The sequence below is a fragment of the Natator depressus genome, chromosome 5 (genome assembly GCF_965152275.1).
Source record: "Natator depressus isolate rNatDep1 chromosome 5, rNatDep2.hap1, whole genome shotgun sequence".
Taxonomy (NCBI): Eukaryota; Metazoa; Chordata; order Testudines; family Cheloniidae; genus Natator; species Natator depressus.
This window is the reverse complement of record NC_134238.1, coordinates 52,771,589-52,795,055: the sequence shown is the minus strand read 5'-3', so window position 1 is coordinate 52,795,055 and position 23,467 is coordinate 52,771,589. Positions and strand designations below refer to the sequence as shown.

Here is a 23,467-nt window from a genome sequence, read left to right as displayed (position 1 = left end):
ATACACATGCCTTGCATGGAGCCTAAATTTGTTTTAAAACTTTGTCCCAGTTATATTCTCTATTGTCTGCAAAACTTTATACATATTTTCTTTCTGATGTTGCCATTTTCGGGCAAACACTCTTTTTTGAATAGAGCTCAGATTAATGAGGCTGCTTTTGTTTGACATCTTCAACATAGATACTTCAGTGTTTTACTCCCAAACGGTTTTGTTTAACCAAAATAATCAAAGATATTAGTGCACCTATGCAAAGAGCATGATTATTAATTACTGCTTTAGAATCAGTAGAAATAACAGAAAATCTGACATCTGGGATGGTTTTATACAATAGGCCCTGATCCTGCAATGTGCAGACCCATGGGGACCAGGGTGACTGTAGTAAGAGGGTCAAAGGGATGAAAAGAAATTCAAGGTTGAGTGGGATTTTCAAAAGTGTCTGGGGGAATTAAGTACCCCAGCTCCCAAGAGCCACAGCCTTGATAGAAGGAGGATTTGATACAGCATTCTAGTGGGAACTTGACTCAGACACAGTGGGCCAGATTCTCTTTGCTTTCTCCACTTACTTCACACTTTACTGTGAATTGGGATTAACTTCAATGAAGACAATAAAGTTACACCAGCATGAAGCTGGTGTAAATGAATGTAGATTCAGTCCTGACGCCTCCAGGAGAGAAGACCAGACCCAAACCTGCTTCACCCTTCGACAACAGTGCCAGGTCATACCTCCTGGCCAGAGCACAGTAAGGCATGACATAGCTCTGCCCTCATCGCACTGCATCCCCCAGCTCTAGGAGCTTCTGATTGTTTATCTTGTTGTGATAAAAGGTCTTGAACTAGGTTTGTGTCCAATAAACTAAGTAGACTGCCCAAAAATTATTTTATAAGGGCTAGTTTGTTCAGCTCTTACATTGTTGCACACTTACTTACACAAGTAACCCTACTTTTTAAATAGAGGTCAAATTCACAAGGCTCCTTTGAGATCTGTGGAGTGTTACTTTTGTGAGTAAGTGCTCACCAGTATGAATAAGGATTGCATGACCTAGTCATAAATGAGCTTCTCTACTAAGACTGCATTAACTAGTCACTTAGCGGTACTTAGTCACTTAGATTCTGATATTAGTGTTGAACAGTACCTTATTCAACAAGTCTCATCAACTGCTGTCCGGCATGAGTGAGGATGGCAGAATTTGACCCATAACTTTTGAGTAACAGAGGAGTTATTTTTATATGCCATATTATTATTAGAATTGGGGCTCTTTGTTTTATATTTGGGCCAATCCTGCATCTCTACTCATGTGAATAATCCTATTGGGCTACCTAGATGAATAAAGACTATGGAACTGATCCCTTTCCCTGCTCTTTGTAATTTTTAGTGGCAAAGATCAAAATTTCCATAAAGGGTGTTCTTCCTCCAGCACCTAATCTTTAGTAGTCTGGGTTTCTTTCATCAGGGTATTACTGACTTTCTCCATCCTTGTTATGTCTAGCTATATTAGTTTTTATGCTTAATTTTCTTTATGCAAATAAACTCCTGTCTTTTTTAAATGATGTGTCAGATTGTTGTTATTATCTTAATGCCTTTCATCTCCTTGTTTATTTTAACTCACAAATACCTATATAATTAAAATGTATCATGTTATTTCCTAGGTCCTTGCTTTTTCTGTATCCCTAAAGCCTAAGGTCTAACAATTAGCTTGAGTTGTTTTTCTTCGCAATTACTACAGAGAACTGAGTTTTAAAAAAGATTGTATCGCTAACAGCGCTATTTCACATTCTATACTGGGAACTTTATTTCCTATTAAAATACACTTAGGGTACATCTTCACTACCCACCGGCTTGGCGGGTAGTGATCAATCTATCGGGGATCAATTTATCGCGTCTCGTCTGGACGCGATAAATTGATCCCCGAATTGACGCCTGTACTCCACCTCGTCAGGAGGAGTAAGCGGAGTAGACGGGGGAGCCACCGCGGTCAACTCGCCACCATGAGGACGGCCAGGTAACTCGAACTAAGATACTTTGACTTCAGCTACACGAATGTAGCCAGTGTAGCCCAGGCCTTAGTAAGAAAGCTTTCACCTGCTGCTTTTAGTTATAGTTACTGCACAGTTGTAATATTTTATATTTTGCTAGGCTCTGGCTTGCAAATGTAAAGGTCATAATAGAACACAGACCCTATGGGCCAGTTTCTCTTCTGCTGTAATTCTTTTGACTTCATGGAGTTATACCTGTCAAATTTGGCCCCTGAGATTTTTATACACATGAAAGTTCTGGGAATTTCAAGGTACTTTTTCCCCCTCCTGTGGGTTTCCTCAGAAGTACTGAAGGATCATAGAGACCTAAATCAAGCATATTGTATAGCATCCGATATCTTATTTTTAAATCTGATTGCAAAACTGCATGAAGCTCAGCAGTGTTGAAAGCCAGTGCTCAGTGGTTCAGAGCAGAAACAGAGACCCAGAAAACCAAAAAAAAAAAAAAGTTTGTTAAAACTTGGGACTAAATAAAAGGGGGCATAGCTTTTACCTAAATACATGGATATGGAGGTGGGTATATGTGTGTGGAGCACATAACACTTACTTTTTTAAAGTATCAAGGTCACAGGTCAAACATTGCTCAAATTCCATAAGTGAAAGAAAGTAACTCTATTTTAATTAGGCAAGGCAATGGTATGGCTAAAGTTTTCATGTATAGTCATTTGGCAGGAGCACCTTTAATTTCATGTTTTTATAAAAACAAACAAAAAACCCAAACACTGCCTCCGAGAGCATTCAACTCTTCCAACTGTGTCAGGGGAGGGACCTCACAGGAGTATACTGTCAAAGGGTTAGAATCATAGAGGTAAAAGGGACCGCAAGAGTCATCTAGTCTAACCACCTGCCAGGATGCAGGATTTGCTGTGGCTAAACCATCCAAGACAGAAGCTATCCAGTCTCCTTTTGAAAACATCCAGTGAAGAAGCATCCACAATCTCCTTAGGCAGTCTGTTCCATTGTCCTATTGTTCTTACAGTTAGGAAGTTTTTCCTGATATTTAATTTAAATCTCCTATACTGTAGTTTGAACCCATTACCCCTTGTCCTGCCTTTTGTGTCAAAGAGAACAACTTTTCTCAATCTTTTTTTCTGGCAGCGTTTCAAGTATCTGAAGACTGCTATTATATCTCCCCTTAATCCCCTCTTTTCCAAACTAAACAGACCCAGTTTGTTCATCCTTTGCTCACATGGCTTGCATTCCATCTCTTTGATCATCTTTGTCACTTGCCTCTGGATCCTTTCCAGTTTCTTTATATCCTTTCTATACATTGGTGACCAAAACTGGACTCAGTACTCCATCTGAGGCCTAACCAGTATCAAGTCGAGCCGTACGATCACCTCCAAGGACTTCCATGCTATAATTCTGTTACATTTGCTTATTTTGCAACAGCATCACGTTGCTGACTCATGTTGAGGTTGTGATCCACCACGACTCCCAGATCCTTCTCAGCTGTGCTGATGCCAACCCAGTTATCCCCCATTCTGTATTTATGCAATTGTTTTTTCTTCCTTAAGCGTAGCACCTTACATTTGTCTTTGTTGAATTTTATGTTGTTTTCTATAGTCCGGCCTCTCTGAATTTTATCTTGTCCTCAAAGTGTTGGCAACCCTCCCCACAACTTTGTGTCATCTGCAAACTTGATCAGTATGCTCTCTATACTTACATCCATGTCATTAAAAAAGATATTAAACATCACCGAACTCAGAACAGATTGATGTGGAACCCCACTGGAGACCTTCCTCCAATCTAACCTCTTTCCATTAATAGTTACTCTTTGTTTGCTGTTGCAGTCATGGATGCTGTTAGTAACCATTGTTTCTCCAGAGTTAGGGAGATGGGTTGCAAAAAGCTTTATTTAGTTATATTAACATTTACAATATAAATCATTGGAGGGCAAACTTGTACAAAAAAGCCATATTAGAATTAGAAAAAAAATCAGCTGTATAAATGTGTGTGAACTGTTAGTGTATTTGGAAGATCGTTAGCCATTTGATTAATAGTGTCAAAGAAGATATAATAGGAATTAACTTGTTTCTCTATTATCCTGAACATTAATTTATGGTGGCAGTCAATGGAGCTGGGAGGCAAGTTAGCTATAATTGTGTGTTCTTTAACTTAATTATTACTTATCAGACTTGGGGGCGGGGGGCACTGTTTGGTTTGATTGTTTCTTGTAAATATTGCAGGGTTAAGTGACAGACTGTTTTTGTTTGTGCATGTTTAAGATTTTCCATATACAGAGTGAAAAGTCTATTAAATCACCCTTATTAGGCAACCTCTTGTAATAAGACACCATGCTAAACTATACTCCAATGTACTGAGCACAAATCCATTTTGCCTTAATTGGGAGACTCCTCTCAGTTAGTATAATTGTCAGTCCCTGGAGTGGACCACTTCAACAGATTTTGCTGTTTTATTAATTGTTTTTCCAGAAGGATGGGGGGAAAAACCTGTGAATTGCTGTACTTCAAATTTGATTGTAAATATATTGGACCTGATTCTCCTCTTACACCAGTTTTACACTGGTATGATTCCATTGACTTCAGTAGAGTTACTCCCAATTTATAACTGAATGGGTGAAGACAATCAGGCCCCCAAGCTGTAACTTTTGGGCGTCTGCTTCACCTCTCACTTATAAGAATGTAAATCAAGTATAAATCCATTGAAGGCAAGGTAATTATGCTGAGGTATGAGAAGGGAATCCCACTGACTGTATGCGTGTGTGTAATAGATATAAAATCATTCCAGGGGAAAGTTGTATAAATGTTTATCAATTAGTAAAGGGGGGAAATGAATCTTGCAGTCTCTCAAAGGAGAGAAACATTGGAAAGCCTGGAAATTCCAAGTGAGGATTGCACTGAGAGAGAAAGAGCTCATCAATGAAAAATAGCCTTTTTTTCCACCTGCAGATAACGTGGATTCAAAATTTTCCAGTTTCTAAAGTCATAAATGCATTGAATCTGTTTCATTTCTGTGGGTTTTCTTCAAAGCTGAGGAAATCTTGAGCACTTTGGTGTGAGTGCATGCAGTTATTTTGCTTTGTTATGAATTTGTTTGTGTTATTGTAGTGCCTAGGAGCCCCAGTCATGGACCAGGACCTAATTGTGCTCGGTACTGAACAAACACAAACTGGAAAGACCATCCCTGGCTCAGAGAGCTTACAATCTAAATAAACAAGAGAGGCACAGGGAGGGAGAAGAGGTGGAACACACAAGAGAACAATGTGATGGCAGCAAACAGCGTGTTCATGCCACAATTTTTGTTCTCTCTTTTGGACCCTCTCTTTAGCTGGGTATACTTAGGAGGGATAAGCTAAGTGGAAAGAAAATGAAAGAAAGGGGGAACCGAGAAAAGAGAGACAGGGAGGGGAGAAGAGGGTAAAAGGGGTTGATATGAATTGATGCTGAGAGGAAGCAACTGTAAGGGAGGGGAGAGATGGAGCAAAGAGCTGAGTAGCACAGAACAGAGGGAGACCAGTCAAAAAGCCAACAGTCCCTGCCTTGGCTGCCTCTGTCCCTACTGGCTGAAGACTCTGGCAGGCTTCCCTTTGCAGCTTTCTTAAAGCCACATGGTGTGGGAGAGGGGAGGGGCAAGAGCATGGGCCTCCTAGTGCCCTTATTTTGTGGGGTCTCCCATGTGCAGTTCTGAGTCTGGAGAGTATTGAGGGAAGGGATGGGACCCATTTCTCCCTTCCCACCAATGCAGTGCAGTCCTTGCTTTGGCTGCTTCTGCCGCCTTCAGCTGGCATCTATAGTCTCTAAATGTGACGCCTGCCACCCTGCACATCCAGGAATGCAAGTGTCTTAATTTTATGTCCTGCCATTAATAGGTCTATAGACCCAGATACTACTTAGGGCCAGACTGTGGCCACATTGTTGTGAAGTGAGGGAGTGAAGAAGCTCAGCAGCAGGGACATGTTCTGGCTGTTTCACCCAATACTCCTGTGGGAGCACATACCAGAACAGTTGCTGTCCTCCCATTTCAATGGGGGTGCACTGAGACAGCCCCACTGTCTGACGGAGGTGGGGAAGGGAAGGCTCCCTTTTGAGGAAGTAAAGCCCATTACCAGATTAATGTATTGGCTACACTTCCCCAGCTGATTATTCCGCACTCTTCCCTGCCTTGCACATCCACTCTGTGACCCAGCGTGTCACAGTACGGCAACACTTACATTTGTAAAGATACAGCTTGGTTTAAATGTCATCGCAGTCCATAATGATCTCAACAGTCTTCAACAAGAGTAAGGTAGTTCAGTTGCTATTGCTCATCCATGAATTTTCATAATCATTGAAGTGATGACAAGGTCAACTGTTTGGTTTGTGAACATAATTGACTCCTGGTGTTCATGTATTTTTGGATGAATGTGTGAGGCAGAGTTCAGGTTATTTGGGTAACTCTCCAAACTTCCTAATCAATTTGTTTGTGGTGATAAGGTCAACTCAGAAAAATAAATTGGGAAGGTAAAATCTTGGCCCCACTGACATCAGTGGGAGCTTGGCTATTGATTTCTGTGGGGCCAGAATTCCACTCAGAGTTCTTAGATCAATCCATTTTCAAGCAGGGAATGATCAAACCCATTAAAAAACCCTTTTCTGAAAGGTCAAAACACTGATTTTTTTTCTTTTAGAACACCCATATGTTGGAAATGCCTATTCCGTTTTGCGTCAGACTTTCCAGAAAAATTTTACTCTGACAGAGGACCATGCAATGAAGATTCTTGTGATATTAGAGTGGGGGGGGGGGTCAAAATCAGCCTTCTAATGGAATTGAAGATGAAATCTTAGCTGTGGACCCATTGCAACACATATACAAATAATACAGTATGTAGCTTTTGGGGCAAAAGTATTTTTTTTTCACATGTGTGATCAAATGAAATGTACAGACAATCAATCAAAATGCTACAGAACGAAGCACTGGTTTCTTTTTTGTTTGAGTCAGAACAAAAATTTAGTGTCATAATAGGAACTCTGGTTACCAATGATATTGTATTGTTATTACAGATAAACCTGCAAAGGAAGATGAGACTCACTGGAGTTATAACCCAAGGTGCCAAGAGGATTGGAAGCCCAGAATATATAAAATCTTACAAAATTGCATACAGTAATGATGGGAAGTCATGGGTGACATACAAAGTAAAAGGCACCAATGAAGATATGGTAAGACTGAGTCACCTGTGTGTGAATGAAATCCCAGGGTATATCTGACTTCTGAAATCAAAAGGTATCTCCAGTAGATGAGTCTAATTGTCTAACAGAGAAAGCACTTTTATGTGTGTTGCCTTATTATTTTTTCTGGAAAACATAGCAATACATTTCCACTTTATGTCAGCTAAGACTTTCTTACTCTTTAATTGATGGTTCTATAAACACTGTGTCCCCAGGCTAGAATAATCCTGTTTATTACACTTAACTGATTTTCATTTTAATTAGTTTACCAGTAATTACTCATGACTCTGTTTTCAATTTCGTTTTAGTACATTGGCAGATTGATTTAACCCTTGATGCCATAGAACCTGTTCATCAGTGCTCATGTCTGCATTGCAAAAATGGTATCCTCCTGTAAAAAAAAAATGTTTACAATTTAGTTAGAATTTATTTTTATACAAACCAGCACAGAATGCTTTACTGTGAGAGGTAGGATAGAAGTAAGACACTTCACAGAATTGGACACAGTTTCTGTCATGTAGGCAGAGGGAATGCTGCGTTGAAAAGACTGTAATGAGGTGGGGAAGCAAAGTGTAAGAATATCTAATTACAATGAAGAGAGAATAGAAAAATCCTTTAAGGGCCTGATTTGAATCCCATTGCAGTCAATGGAATCTCTCCAGCTGACTTCAGTGGAAGTTGGATCAGTTCTTAAATAAGGGAGGGAGAAGTAAGTTTGAATCAGTGTTAATAATTGCAGACTAAAATGAACAGGGGCATTTTAATACACAAGTTGAAGGGAAGATGTGTTTTTAGTGTGTTAGTAGCTGGAGCATGAGAGAGAGAGAGAGGTCCCAATTCAGCAAGATTCTTAAACACATGCCTTACCTTAAGCATGAGTACTACTTGTAGAGTAGTTCTACTAAAGTCAACAAATAGAAATACCCACATGCTTCAAGTTATGCTCAAATACCGTGCTGAATCCGGCCAAATTAGGCAGCATAGATGACGGAGAAGCCTCTAAATGTGGAATATCATGACAAACAGGATGTGAAGACTAGAAAAGGAAGAGGATATATATTACGGTGACCAGATAGCAACTGAGATAAAACTAGGTAGGGGGGCAATAGGCGCCTATATAAGAAAAAGTCCCAAAAACGGGACTGTCCCTTTAAAAATGGGACATCTGGTCACCCTAGATATATGAGTCCATGAAGATAAAGTAAGGATCCAGTTGTCATCCTTGTACTATTTGAAATGTGTGATGATTTTTGTTGTTGTTGTCACAGGTGTTCCATGGCAATGTGGACAACAACACTCCCTATGCCAATTCTTTCACGCCTCCAATAAAATCACAATACATCCGGCTATATCCTCAGGTTTGCAGAAGACATTGTACTTTGAGAATGGAACTTCTTGGCTGTGAATTATCAGGTGAGTTAGCATAAAACCTATTGTCCTGTAGCTTAGAATATTCATTCCTAGTATAATTCCATTGACATCTGTGGTGTTACAGCATGGTTGAATTTATTTCTTTATATTTAGAATAGGGTGTATATTTTTGTACACATTGACATTAAATTATTTGTTACTTGAAATGGATACAGAAGGCTGAGGTATTTAATGCCTATTTTGCTTCAGTCATCACTAAAAAGATAAGTAGTGACCAAATGCTTAACAAAACTAAAAATAAACACAGGAATAGAATTCAAGTCAAGATAGGGAATGATCAGGTTAAATAAAGACTATTTAAATATGTTAGATGTATTCAAGTCAGCAGGGTGTGATAAAATTACCCTAGGGTACTTAAGGAACTACCTGAAACAGTCTCTGAACTGTTAGCTATTATGTGTGAGAACTCCTGGAGGAAAGGTGAGATCCCAGAGGACTGGAGAAGGGCAAACATAGCAACTATGAACAAAAAAGACCCAGGGAATTATAGACCAGTCAGTCTAGCTTTGATACCTGGAATAAATTATTAAACAATCAATTTGTAAGCATGTAGAGGATAATAGGGTTATAAGGAATGGTCAACGCTGATTTGTGAAGAACAAGTAATGCCAAACCAACCTAAATTCTTTCTTTGACAGGATTACTGCCCTAGTGGATGGGGGGCGGGAGCCATTGACAGGGAATCATGTATCTTGATTTTAGTAAGTCTTCTGACACAGTCCCACATGACAGTATCATAAGCATATTAGGGAAATGTGATTAGATGAAATGACTATAAGGCAGTTGCAAAATTGACTGAAAGGCTGTACTCACAGTGTAGCTATCAATGGTTTGCTTTCAAACTGGGGGGACATATCTAGTGGGATCCTGCAGAGGTCTGTCCTGGGTCCAGTACTATTCAACATTTTCATTAATTACTTGGATAATGGAGTAAAGAATATAGAATTGGTGGATGACACCAGGCTGGTAGGGGTTGCTAGCACTCCAGAGGACAGGATTAGATTTCAAAATGGCCTTGACAAATTGGAACTACATCAACAAAACGAAATCCAATAAAGACAAGTGCAAAGTATTATACTTGAAGAAAAAAATCAAATACCCAACTACAAAATGGGGAATAGCTGGCTAGGTGGTAGTACTGCTGAAAAGGAATTGTGGGTTATAATAGATCACATGTGGAATTAGTCAATAATATGATGCAGTTGTGAAAAAGACTAATATCATTTTAGGGTGTATGTAAGAGTGGGAGGTAATTGTCCCACTCTGCTTGGCAGTGGTGTGGCCTCACTTGGAGTATTGTGTCAAGTTCTGGGAACCACACTTTAGGAAACATGAGGATAAGTTTGAGAGAACCCAGAGGACAGCAATGAAAATGATAAAAGTTTTTAAAAACCTGATCTATGAAGAAAGGTTAAAACAACTAGACATGTTGAGCAGGGGGTTGGACTAGATGACCTCCTGAGGTCCCTTTCAACCCTGATATTCTTTGATTCTATGTTTAGTCTTGAGAAAAAAAAAGATTGAGATGGAATATGATAAGGGCTGTTATAAAGAGGATGGTGATCAATTGTTCTCCATATCCCCTGAAAGTAGAACAAGAAATGGTCCGCTTAATCTGAAGCAGGGAAGATTTAGGTTAACTATTAAGCAAAACTTTCTAATTATGAATAGAATAGCACTGGAACAGGTTTCCAAGTGAGGTTGTAAAATGCCCATCATTGGAGATTTTTAAGAACAGGTTAGACACGCACCTGTAAGGGATGATCTAAGTATATTTGGTCCTGCCTGTGTGCAGGGGGCTGGATTAGATGACCAGAGGTCCCTTTCAGCTCTTCATTTCTTTGATTCTATAATTATTTATTTACATTAGCACCTCAAAGTACCAATCAAAATTGTGCTAGGCAACGTACAAACACATACCAAGGGACAGTCTGTGCTCCCCACCCACAGCTTACAGCCTGACTGGACAAGCCAGACAAAGGGTAGGAGGGACAACAGATACAAAAGTCAAGTGACTTCTCCAGGGTTACATAGCAGGTCAATGGCAGAGCTGAGAACAGGACACAGGTCTCCAAGTCCTGCCTTCCTGTTCAGTGCCCTATCTACTAGACTATGCTGGACAGGCACTGTATAACAAGCTCGAAATTGCAAGAGGACAGTAAGCTGCAGCTGAAGAACTTTCAAAGCAAAATAAAATGCATTGTGCCTGGTTGCTTTTGATGAAGTTTGATTTGATTTAGATTTGTTTTGTGGCTTTCCTACAGAAACTGTGATTGTGTCTTGGAGCAAAAGTAAATGAACTAGTGAGCCAATATAAACCCTCTCAAGGTTTGTTGTAGCAAAGGTTATAACACATAAATGTAACGCTTGACCCCCTATCCGCTCTCTAACGTGTGAATTCTTTATCTGTCAAAAGAGATCAACTTTTCACCACAGGGATTGCTACAGTAAATTCATTTTGGGATGATTTTACCTGGCTTCCTGTTTTACTGTATAAACAATAGTCATCCAGTTCCCAAATGATATATCACAACAGTCTGAGTCAAATAATTCTTGGTCCTCTAGTGACATCAAAATCAGATTCAGAAATTAAAAGTTAATGCATTAATCTCACTGTAGCCTTTTTCCAATACAGATAGATTTGAAAGTAAATAGAAAATCCTGTCTTAGGTGCTTTAGTGTATTAGATTTTTCTTTCTACGTTTTCCATTTCTGGAACCACAATTTAGAATAAGTCCTTGCCAGAATGACCAGGAATTGTTTTGCTCAAAGAACTGTGAAAGCTACTAAAGTGATTTCATTTCAGTGGTCTCATCTCAGTTTCAAGGTCACCATTCCTCAGCACTGTTGTCACAGTCTGGACTCATCAGAACAACTCCGTCTCAGTGGAAAGCCAAGTACAATTACACCTAAAGGCAGACTAATGCAGTATAATTCCAGGTGGTTTATCTTAGGTTGAGATGCACTCTTAGAGGTCTGGGGGTTTCAGAACTGATCCCCCCCCCCCTTTTTTTTTTTTAATGAAACCTTTCTAATTAAAGAAAGTGTAGCAAGATCAAAAGATGGACCTTTCGTAGGCCCCAATGCAGCAATATACTTAGTCCAGGGCTAACTTTAAGCACAATAGTCCTATCTAAGCAGGGCTATAAGTGAATTTTATATGCCAACAAGCACTTTCTATTCCTGTGCAACCAGCCAACTATAAAATGAACATTTATTTCTTTCCCTGGCTTTTTTTTTTCCTGCAACTTTCTGCATTTAGAGCTAGATTCTGCCAACCTTGCTCATGTTGAGTAGTACCTTATTCACAAAGTAGTACCATTATTATTCATGTGTCCTTCTGTAGAGTAAAGTACTGTACTACTCAGTGTGAAGAAGGGAAGCAGAACCTGCCCATCACTTTTGTTTGACTGGCATTGCATTCTTGGATTTACAGATCACCTGTTTGATTTCTCAAATGGGCAGATTGAAAGTGAGAATTATAGGCAACGTGTATTTTCATATAACCAAGCAGTCTGTTATTTTTCATAAGCAGAGTTTCAAAATCTTTTTTTTTGTTCACCAATAGATATATATGGCAATCAAGACAGAACATAATCTTTGTATTAAAATAATTGTCTTGCTCTGCTCTTACCACTCCTTCACAAACTCTAATGTAAGGCAAGTCAAACATAGTAATTTGAGCACAAGCCTAGGTGATGGGAACTCTTGCATGCAAATATCTAGCTTTGGCACTGATTACTTCTGAGCTCTTGCACAGTTATATGAGGTGCTGAGTGCCTCTTGGGAGGTGCTGAGCACTGTTGAAGTCAATGGGAGTTGAGGGTACGTAGAGGACACGGGCAAACTGACAGACAAGTTGTTATGCTACAACCAAAGACCATAGAGAGCATGCCTGCACCCGAGCATGGATTATCTCAATCTTAAAACCCTGAATTATCCTCCTAAGTGTTTATCCCACAACTCCCCACACTCTGTGGTCACTTGGCAAAGAACTGTACTCTCACCAGGCATGCACACTCGCGCTCTCTCTCACTCTGTCTTCTATGCCTCTCTGTTCCATGCAGAACATAGGGCCCTCACCACTGCCTTACATCTTTGTCAGTCTCCTAGTGCCATCTTGGCTTCTTGCCTTGTCATTCTGAGAGCTTTCAGTTCCAATTCTAGTGTGCATTTCTGTCTTAACCTTAGTCTACCTCATTGCACTTTATCCCGGGGATTCCAGTCCAACACTTCCCTTGTTATGTTATTTGGGTCTTTCCTCCACGTACGTCCTAGCCATCACCATTTGTTTTCCATACTTTCCTATCCTGTCTTTATAATCATGAGTATTATAATACTCCCTCACACCATTTGTTTTAAATAAAAAGGTTTTTGTACATACAAAGTATTGAAGGAGTCTCCTTTACATGTACTTTGCGCCCTTGTTCAAAGCCCGGACATCAGAAATTACATTAGTGTGTTGGGCGGGGGGAGGGGGTTGTTTTGTTTTTTTCTGTAATTATTCAATTAAATATGTGATCTGTAATGGATGTAATTTTCTTTATATAGCAATAATTTGTTGTCCCTATTCCTGTATGCATATAATGTTATCTCCTGGCTTAGTACCTCTGCCTCTCTTTCTGCGAGCAGTTTAAGATTTGTGGTATCCTCTTCTTCCCTCTAACTTTTGGAGGTGGAAAGAAACAGTGTAAAATTACGTAGGTGCACAAGCATGTACAAGGGTGGGTGCAAAGTAGAAAAAGTAGATGAATGCAATTGCTGGTTTCATTTTCTGTGATATATTGTTTTTCAGCTCTGGCCAAAACTGTTTTGACAGCCCATTTTTGTTTGTCAGGCACTTTCCCCTTCCTCTTCACGCCACCCCTTCTTCAGATGAAGCACTCTTAAGGACAGCCCTAGTAATCCAGTAGTGATACTTTGATACTGAATAATACACAAACTGCCTTTCTAAACCAATGTATGAATCTCTCTCATTTCTAACTCTGGTCAAGACCTATATATCACTCCCTCCCACTCTCACTATGCTGATGTAGTGTGGTAGTGAAAACAAGCCCTCTGACAGCGTTTTCTTGGGCAACTTGCCTGAGTTACCATCATACCACCGTGGCTACACTTCTGTTTTTTGCACACTAGCTTGAGCAGAGCCAGCGCAAGTACATCCGCCCAATCTGAGAATTACATCTCCCAACTGTGGCAGCATGGCATGGGTGACAGCGCTGGGTCCTAGATGAGCTTGTACGGCATTTCCGGCAGCCCCTTCACTGCTATTGATACTCAAGCTAGCTAGATCAAAGCTAGCTCAGGTATGTCTACATGTGCTGCAATCATACCTCTGATTGCAGGGTAGACAAAACCTTAGCCATTCTCCTAGCCAGCCGCATACCCTACCTTTTCCTTATTCATTTTTATCACAAGAGCCCACGCAGGCCATCTGCCTCTTCTAGGCCTCTGTTTTCTTGTTACTGTGCTGCCATCGTATGGGAGTTCTGCTGTCATGACCTCCATAGATCAGAAGACACCATTGTGTTCATCTAGTTTGACTTCCTGTCTAACACAGGCCATAGAATTTCCCCAAAGAAATTCCTAGAATATATCTTTTCAAAAAACTTGCAAGCTTGATTTAAAAATTGTCAATGGTGAAGAATCCACCACAGTTCTTAGTAAATTATACCAATGGTTAATTAGCCTCACTGTCAAAACTTTTTTTTTATTTCCAGTCAGAATCTATCTAGCTTCAACTTCCAGCCATTGGATCATGTTGTTTCATTCTCTACTAGACTGAAGAGCCCATTATTACATATTTGTTCCCTATGTAGGTACTTTGACTCCTTCACTTCTCTCAGTTAAGCTAAATAGATGGAGCTCTCTAATTCTGTCACTATAAGGCATGTTTTCTAAACCTTTAATCATTCTTGTGGCTCTTCTCTGAACCTGCTCCAATTTATCAGCATGCTTCTTCAATTGTGAACACCAGAACTGGACACAATATTCCAGCACTGGTTGCACCAGTGCCAAATATAGAGGTCAAATAACATAGAATCATAGAATATCAGGGTTGGAAGGGACCTCAGGAGGTCATCTAGTCCAACCCCCTGCTCAAAGCAGGACCAATCCCCAACTAAATCATCCCAGCCAGAGCTTTGTCAAGCCTGACCTTAAAAACTTCTAAGGAGGGAGATTCCACCACCTCCCTAGGTAACACATTCCAGTGTTTCACCACCCTCCTAGTGAAAAAGTTTTTTTCCTAATATCTAATATAACATCTCTACTCCTACTTGAGATTCCTCTGTTTATGCATTCCAGGATTGCTCTTTTGGCCACATTGGGAGCTATATTCAGCTGATCGTTCATCATGACCCCCAAATCTTTTTCATCATCCCTGCCACTCAGGATAGAGTCCCCATTCTGTATTTGGTCTACATTGTTTATTCCTAGATGTATACATTTAGTCTGATTAAAGCCCTTATTGTTTGCTTGTGCCTAGTTGACCAAGTGATCCAGATTGCTCTGAATCAGTGATCTGTCCCCTTCATTATTTGCCACTCCCCCAATTTGTGTCATCTACAGACTTTATCAGTAATGATTTGGTGTTTTATTTCCGGTCATTGATAAAAAAAAAAAAATTAAATACCATAGGGCCAAGAACTGATCCTCATACCCCACTGGAAGCACATCCATACAGTGATGATTCCCCATTTGCAATTACATTTTGAGATCTATCTGTGAGCCAATTTTTAATCCACCTAATGTATGCCATGTTCATTCCATATTTTAACTTTTTCATCAAAATATTGTGTGGTACCAAGTCAAATGCATTAGAAAAGTCTAAGATATTACATCAACACTTTTACCTTTATCAACCAAACTTGTAATATCATCACAAAAAAAAAAATATCAGGCTAGTTTTACAGGATCTGTTTTTCATAAATCTGTGTTGATTGGCATTAATTTCATTACCCTCTTTTAATTCTTTATTAATCAAATCCTGCGTCAATTACTCCATTATCTTGCCTGGGATCGATGTCAGGCTGCCAGGCCTATAATTACCCATGTCATCCTGTTTACCCTTTTTAAACATTGACATAATACTAGCTTTCTTCCACTCTTCTGGAATTCCTCAGTGCTCCAACTTTTACTGAAAATCAGCATTAACAGCCCATGATCTCCTCAGATGGCTCTTTTAAAACTTTTGGAATCTAGTTGTCTGGACCCTCTGAATTAGAAATGCCTAACTAGCTTCTGTTTAACATCCTCCAGAGATAGTGGAATGGAAAGGGTGTTGTCATCAACATATGATGAGACTATATCATGTGTTTTTCTCCCAAATACAGAACAGAAATATTCATTGAATACTTCTGCCTTTTCTGCATTATTATTGATAATTCTACCATTTCCATCCAGTAATGGACCAATACCATTGTCAGGATTTTTTGTTGTTCCTAATACATTTTAAAAAAAACTTCTTATTGTCCTTGACTCTGCTCCAACCTATTCTTCCTCCTAGTAGATCCAAATGCACCCTGCCTCTGCCCAGTGAATAAACCCCTCATAATTCATTGCATAGCATCATGTCTGGTTGGAATTACTTGTTAAATTTTATCTTAGAAACCTAAAAGAGGAGAGGAGAGGAAGGACCAATATCCATCAATGTCCATCCTCATCTGCAGTCACAGTAAATCACATGGGATATGGCCACCTGATTTTAGCAGACAATCCCTGCTTAGTTCTCCAGAGGAAGCTACACCCCCTCCCAGCTATAATATCTATAGTCTACACCTTGCTGCTGGTATGTGTTTTTTGGCAAGATATCAAGTTATGAAAAAGTACAAATGTGATTAGTACTCAAGGAATTTTCCTTAGCACTAGTAGCATTAAGAAAGAAATATGTATTTTGTAGAATTACACTTCCTTGGTGTTAAGACACCACTACAATGAGACATGGTATAAGAGTAGAGTAGAATAAATTAAAGGAAACAATGGTTATGTGCTAGATAGGAAATCATGTATATACATGAGGCTGAGACTAGTGAGAAGGACTGGGGGGGAAATCACCTTTTTTTTCTTTACTCTGTAAATGTGTTAGAAAATATTTTGCGTTGTCTATCTTGTTTTTCATTTTTTCAACATGTGTTATAATAAAATGCCTTGCATTGGCAATTTTTGGTTTGATTGCAATTTCCCCCAAAGAGGTTCCTGATTAGGGCCCTTTCTGTGGGAACTGCTTTCTTTTTTTTCCCTCTGTAAGATGGTTTATGGGTCTACATACCTCTAAGGGCGGTTAGTCATCAACAAGAGTCTTTACCCAGTATTACTCTGCTTTCGCTGGAGTGGGTTTCAGTGGCCTGGGTTCTTAGCTACTAACTGATGGTGCCTCCACCTCATTGTTTAAGGTAGTCAGGAGCCCAGCCTTAGCTCCCTATCTGGTTTTGACTATCGCTGACCCAGTACTTCTCCCTGTGCCTAGCCTGATACCTCATACATACTCTTCTGACACCTCCATAACAGATGAAGCAACCATCAAGGTACATTTTATTTACCGGGGAAATATCGAGGAAGCATATAAAGGGAAGGGGAAGATTGATCTGAAGTGAACACTCTATGACCCACAAGTAGTCAGGGTGGGTTTCCTTGATTCACGAGTTTATTCCACACTAGTGGGTGTCATAATGTGGAAGAACCTTTGTATCTTCATGAGTTGTTGCAGGCCTGGAGGTTGCGGCAAGGTGATGAGGGTGCCTATTCACGCAGTGGGTAGCCTGTTTGCTGCAGCAATAGGTGTTACAGTAAAAAAAAAAAAGTCCTAATGGTGGATCGGGCCTCCTCAGTGTTTCTAAGTGAAGTTGTTCTCTCCCAGAGTAGTTTGGCAGACCCAAGCTTCGGGGCAAAATAGATAACCTCCCCAGGCAGGAAGAGACAGACAGGAGATCACTCACACTCCCTCAGGCAGGTCCATCCTCCCTTCCCCCTGTTGACTTAGTCAGCCATCCATCCTTAGGGTTCACCTAATCATAAGACTCTTTTATTGGCAAGGTGAGCACACTGCACTTTTCCCCATATCTCATCTATCTGGCAACAAGCTTGGCTCCCTTTCTTATCAGACCCACTAACGCAGGTTATACCACCACCACCACAAAAAAAAAAAACCTAAAAGGTACTGTAGTGAAGTAAATAGTCTCATGGATTCCTTTTCACTTTTTCAGGTTGCTCTGAACCTCTGGGGATGAAATCAGGGCATATACAGGACTATCAGATTACTGCCTCCAGCATCTTCAGAACACTCAACATGGACATGTTCACTTGGGAACCTAGGAAAGCCCGGCTAGACAAGCAAGGCAAAGTGAATGCCTGGACTTCAGGTCATAGTGATCAGTCACAGTGGTTGCAGGTAAAGTTTCACTGTTTCACTAATGTTCTTAGTGTCTGTCTATGTTCTATATGTTTCTTGTACCGGAAAGTTTTGTTGATTTAGCATCAAATCTTGCTTTTCTCACCTGGGTATGTAGGGAACAACAGTAGTGGAATCCACCTAGATCTGCACATGGGAGATAAGGCTCCAGAGAGCCCAAACTTGGGTGCACTACTTCATTGTTGTTCAATATGTGTCAACATGCAGAAAGGCATGGTGAGGGTGGGTCTCCAAATTTAATGAACCTAATCTTCCCCTCCACCTATTTATGAGGCGCCTAGCAGCCATGAGTATTACTACAGCTAATGGACTCGAACAGCGGCTATGGAATTACTGTACTGGATGCTTGACTGCCTGTTGAGAGAGATTCTGTCCCCCAGCCCTTGCAAAACTCCCTGGGACAAAGTCCATTTACTTGAACTTTTGCATAAGGTGAGCAGCTTTGGCTCCTAGGAGTTACCTTAGTCTATTTGAAACTATTCAAAATTACCTTCCCCCAACACTTTGGAATCTAGTAAGATTGATTCAACACATGAATTCTTTATGAAGCTGTTCACAAAGGTTGTTTTCAGTCTGAAAAGTGATTTACAGACGTTACTGGTAGGCTAATGGGAAAGATAGCAACAAATCACCACATGGAAGCCTATTTGACCAGTCATTGTGACATTTGCTTTTTTGAACTGTTGTATGTTGCAGTGTTTTGAGACAACTGCCAGTTTGGAATGAAATTCTCAGCATGAAACCTCAATAGCACTGGAAGTGTGCTACTAACCCCCTGCAAGCTTTTCACATATAAATTATAACTTATTAGCTTTTTTACCTACAGTTGCTAAGCAATTTAGCAAAGTGATTACTATCTCCTCTCTAAGCTTATACACAGAGGGAAAAGAAGTAGTGACTGCATTGTCGATTTATCATTTGAATAATTAAAGATGTCTGGATTTGGTGAACTTTTTTAAAAACAGTCTGTCGAAATACAGTAATGTTTTAAGTCATTTTAGTGTTTTTTTCAGGAGGAAGTGGTTATTGTGTTTTGTGGTGAAAGAATGGAAAAAAGTCTCTCTCCACCAAAAAGAGAGGCAAGCCAGATCTAGGGTAATTTTGTCTCCATTGCTGATCCAAGGGAGCCAATGGCATTCAGAGTCTATAAAGAAATGCTCTGTGATGTTTTATTCTATCGAGGTTTCAGAGTAGCAGCTGTGTTAGTCTGTATTCACAAAAAGAAAAGGAGGACTTGTGGCACCTTAGAGACTAACAAATTTATTTGAGCATAAGTTTTTGTGAGCTACAGCTCACTTCATCAGATGCATATGCTCAAATAAATTTGTTAGTCTCTAAGGTGCCACAAGTACTCCTTTTCTTTATTCTATCGAGGGTGACAATGGATTTGTCATTGTCTACAGATGGTAAGCGAGTTAGGGAGCTACATAACAGGAAATGACAGCATTTCTTATTTTCTAACATTTTCTGTTTTGTTTGAAATGCTTTTTCCTCTCTTTTTCTTCCCTTCCCTCATACTAACTTGAGTATGCAAATTAATTCACGTTGCATTCATTTGATTCCTGGCAGGTTTTCCATCAGTCCAGTAAAACTTATGCCTATTTTTTTCTTGTTAAAATATGCAAGAAGTCTATAAGGCAAGTTAAATCTGGAAGGGATTCTTTTGTTTTGTTTTTAACTTTCATAATATGATTGCAGAACATTTTATGGGAGCATGACTATTTTCTTTCCTTTAACTTAATATAACATGCTATGGATGACTGCAAGTTGTTATATTTATGGTACTTTTCCTAGAAAATGCTAACTATGTTTCAGTAAAACCGGAGGCATTAAACCATTTGAGTTTTCAATGCATAGACTAGTTATTTTGTACTGTAGTCCAATGCCTCTGAATTCATATGCTTAAGTTATTGATGTGCCCAAACACTTCAAGTCTGGGGGTGGGTAAAGAGGTAAAAGGGTGTGTGGAGAAGGCTGGTGAAATTCAGTGACCTGTGTTACACAAAAGATCAGATTAGATTAACACAATGGTTTCTTCTGGCCTTAAAATCTATACATCTATGAATGCATCACGCACTCCCCAAGTGCCTTCAGGAGGACTTCTGTTTAAGTTAAAATCCTGAGTCTTGTGGACTTTCATCCCTCCTCCTGCTGTAAAGGCCACATTTTTATTCTACAGGAAAATAACCTATTTCAAAGCCATGCAAGAGCATCTGTTAATTTGCTATTCAGTAACTGTGACCATTACCCCTGCCAACTATTCTCTACTGTCCCTCATTTCCTAGGCAAATGGAAACTCAACTTACCGGTATAGAATACCATAGTCTATGCCCCTTGATCAAGACTGAGGTGAGGTAGTAGGTTTCAGAAACTTTCCACTCATGAACACTTCTCTTTAAGGGTTTTAGAGAGACAAGGTGGGTGAGCCAATATATTTTATTGGACCAGCTTCTGTTGATGAGAGAGACAAACTTTGAAGCTTACACAGAGCTCTTATTTAGGTCTCTTTAAGGGTTGTCTTTTTTGGGGAGACATCTTTTTGAAACTATGCGTATAACAGTAATCTTAACAAAAACCAAGATATGTTAACTAAAAGCAAGATATATTAAAAATAGAGAAGAAATGTAATTAAAACAAAAGAAATTGTCTGCTTAATGTATCTCGATGTAGACTTCTCATAGTCTTTTCAGCCTAGTTACAAACCTAAAAGGAAAGAGCTTATATTCCTTAAAAGCATTCCCCTCTTTCTTACTTCTCTGATTTGCCTGTCAACATTGTTTGCTGCACTAGATACCAACTCCTCTTGCTGTTTCCAGAGATGTTTCCTATCTAGTCCCTGTGACTGGGTCAGCTTGCAAGTTCAGACATATCGCCACTGATTTCGGACAGCCAACGCCACTTCCCAGTTTCTTCCAGTTACCTACATACACAATAGGGTTTTCAGTTGTTGCTTTATCTAGGGGATGAGCCATTGAGAATACAAATATTCTTAACTATGATTAATATCTGTCTTTCAAAGGCTTACTGACCAATCTCAGGGACAGCATTTCACAGACAAGTCTGCACATCTCTGCCTGTGACAGCACCTGTCATGCCTTTTCTGACCCCTTCTGGATGCACTGGTGCCTCTACGCCCCTTGCTCAAGGAAACCCACTCCAAAGAAGCTACAACATTTAGTCCTCCAAGGTCTAGAAGGGCCAGGAGAAGACAATGACCAATTGGGAGTCAGCAGGCCAGTTAAGAAGGCTAGCCTGCTTCTTCTCAGGGCAGAATTGGGTGAGACTGGACAGTGTCTCACAGAACCCCAGGGCCTTTCCTTCAAGCACCACAACTAAGAGCTTGTATTTGAGGCTTCGTTTCTTTATTTATAGGCCCAGACAGCCAAATTCTGAGGTGTTTTTTTTTTTTACAATGTTTAAAGACTGCTGCTGAATTAATAGCATAGGCTGCCCTGCTGCAAGCAAGCAGCCAAAACATGTGGACTAAGACAGGAAAAGCCTGCCGGTGCTATGGTGCATTATTACCTGCCACGCTGCCCCAGCCATTTTCTGTATTGTCCTTTCAAACAGACAGATTAGCATTTTCCTCAAAATCAACCCCTACCACTTATTTTCTGGTAATATGAACTATGAATTAGGGAAGAGGTCCAGGCACTCTTTCTCAGCAATGTATTGTTAATTGAGATTTTGTTTTAGATTGCATGTTCTTAATTCTGCTAAATCTATACATACATTTATCACTGTACTTGTAAGTATTAGAAACAACTTAATTATTATAAATAGGGCTCTACTTCCATGAAACTTTTTTTCTGTGTATTTTGCCACAAGGCATGGGAAGGGTTTTCTAGCTTGATGCCCATGAATGATAAGCCTTAAACAGTTTATTCTCAGTTTTACACTGTTCCCATGGAACTCTGATGTTTTAAGAAAACCACTGTTCCCTCAAAAATAGACTGGAGCAACAAGCCAGGTCATCTTTTAATGTCTCTCATGTTGATTACATGTGAAGGAATCAACTAAGCATGATCAGAGAGAACACCAACGTTGATACACAACATATTGCTGCTAGAGATTGATAAAATGGAATCACTGTAGCCAATTAGCTTTAGATGTGTATAGATTTCCGTTTCACACCTGATTGCTAATAATAATATAGTATATTTTTTAATTAGTATTTCCCCCGCCACCAAACATTTTCTCCAGTATCAGATGTAGTCTTGGAGCTTTTGTACCAATATGCTTAGATATCACTTGGAATAACCCTTAACTTTGCTTATGCTTTTAGCATAATGCAGGACCACTATTTTTACCTTCTAAGATCCTGATGGTGTGAGGCACAGATGGAGAGTCTTATTCAAAATAAGTCATCACTTTCTTTGTGTTATATTTGCAGAAAACAACATCTGCCTATATCAAGGTTCCTCCCCCACTCTGAACTCTAGGGTACAGATGTGGGGACCTGCATGAAAACCTCCTAAGCTTACTTTTACCAGCTTAGGTTAAAACTTCCCCAAGGTACAAATTAATTTTATCCTTTGTCTTTGGAATATCCACTGCCACCACCAAACTCTAACTGGGTTTACTAGGAAACGTAGTTTGGACACATCTTTCCCCGCAAAATCCTCCCAACCCTTGCACCCCACTTCCTGGGAAAGGTTTGGTAAAAATCCTGACCAATTTGCATAGGTGACCACAGACCCAAACCCTTGGATCTGAGAACAATGAAAAAGCATTCCGTTTTCTTACAAGAAGACTTTATAGAAATAGAAGTAAATAGAGGTAAAGGAATCACCTCTGTAAAATCAGGATGGTAGATACCTTACAGGGTAGTTAGATTTAAAACATAGAGAATCCCTCTAGGCAAAACCTTAAGTTACAAAAAAGACACACAGACAGAAATAGTCATTCTATTCAGCACAATTCTTTTCTCAGCCATTCAAAGAAATCAAAATCTAACACATACCTAGCTCGATTACTTACTAAAGTTCTAAGACTCCATTCCTGGTCTATCCCCGGCAAAAGCAGCATACCGACAGACACAGACCCTCTGTTTCTCTCCCTCCTCCCAGCTTTTGAAAGTATCTTGTCTCCTCATTGGTCATTTTGGTCAGGTGCCAGCGAGGTTACCTTTAGCTTCTTAACCCTTTACAGGTGAGAGGATTTTTCCTCTGGCCAGGAGGGATTTTAAAGCGGTTTACCCTTCCCTTTATATTTATGACAGCCTACGATACTGTTTTGTGCAAACTTAGGATCTGTGTGTCTTCTTTTATATAGACTCTTTTCTGTTTAGTAAAAGATTTGCATGTTCATTTTCTAGATAATCAAACAATATATTGTTATTGATTTGTTGGAACAGACTTGTGGTCCCTAGAGTTTGTTTTATCATATGCTTCTGAGAAAAGCAGAATCCTTAAAGCTGGTATAA

The 23,467-nt window shown here is 39.7% G+C and overlaps 1 protein-coding gene across 1 annotated transcript in view; it reads left to right on the top strand.

Moving 5' to 3' along the window:
- The window catches only part of EDIL3 (EGF like repeats and discoidin domains 3), a 390,724-nt gene that overhangs the window by 295,627 nt on the left and 71,630 nt on the right, over nucleotides 1-23,467 (top strand). Inside the window, exons 7-9 of the mRNA XM_074952821.1 lie at nucleotides 7,038-7,193; nucleotides 8,471-8,615; nucleotides 17,837-18,021. Coding sequence (XP_074808922.1) covers nucleotides 7,038-7,193; nucleotides 8,471-8,615; nucleotides 17,837-18,021 — 486 coding nt within the window. The remainder of the gene's footprint in view (nucleotides 1-7,037; nucleotides 7,194-8,470; nucleotides 8,616-17,836; nucleotides 18,022-23,467) is intronic.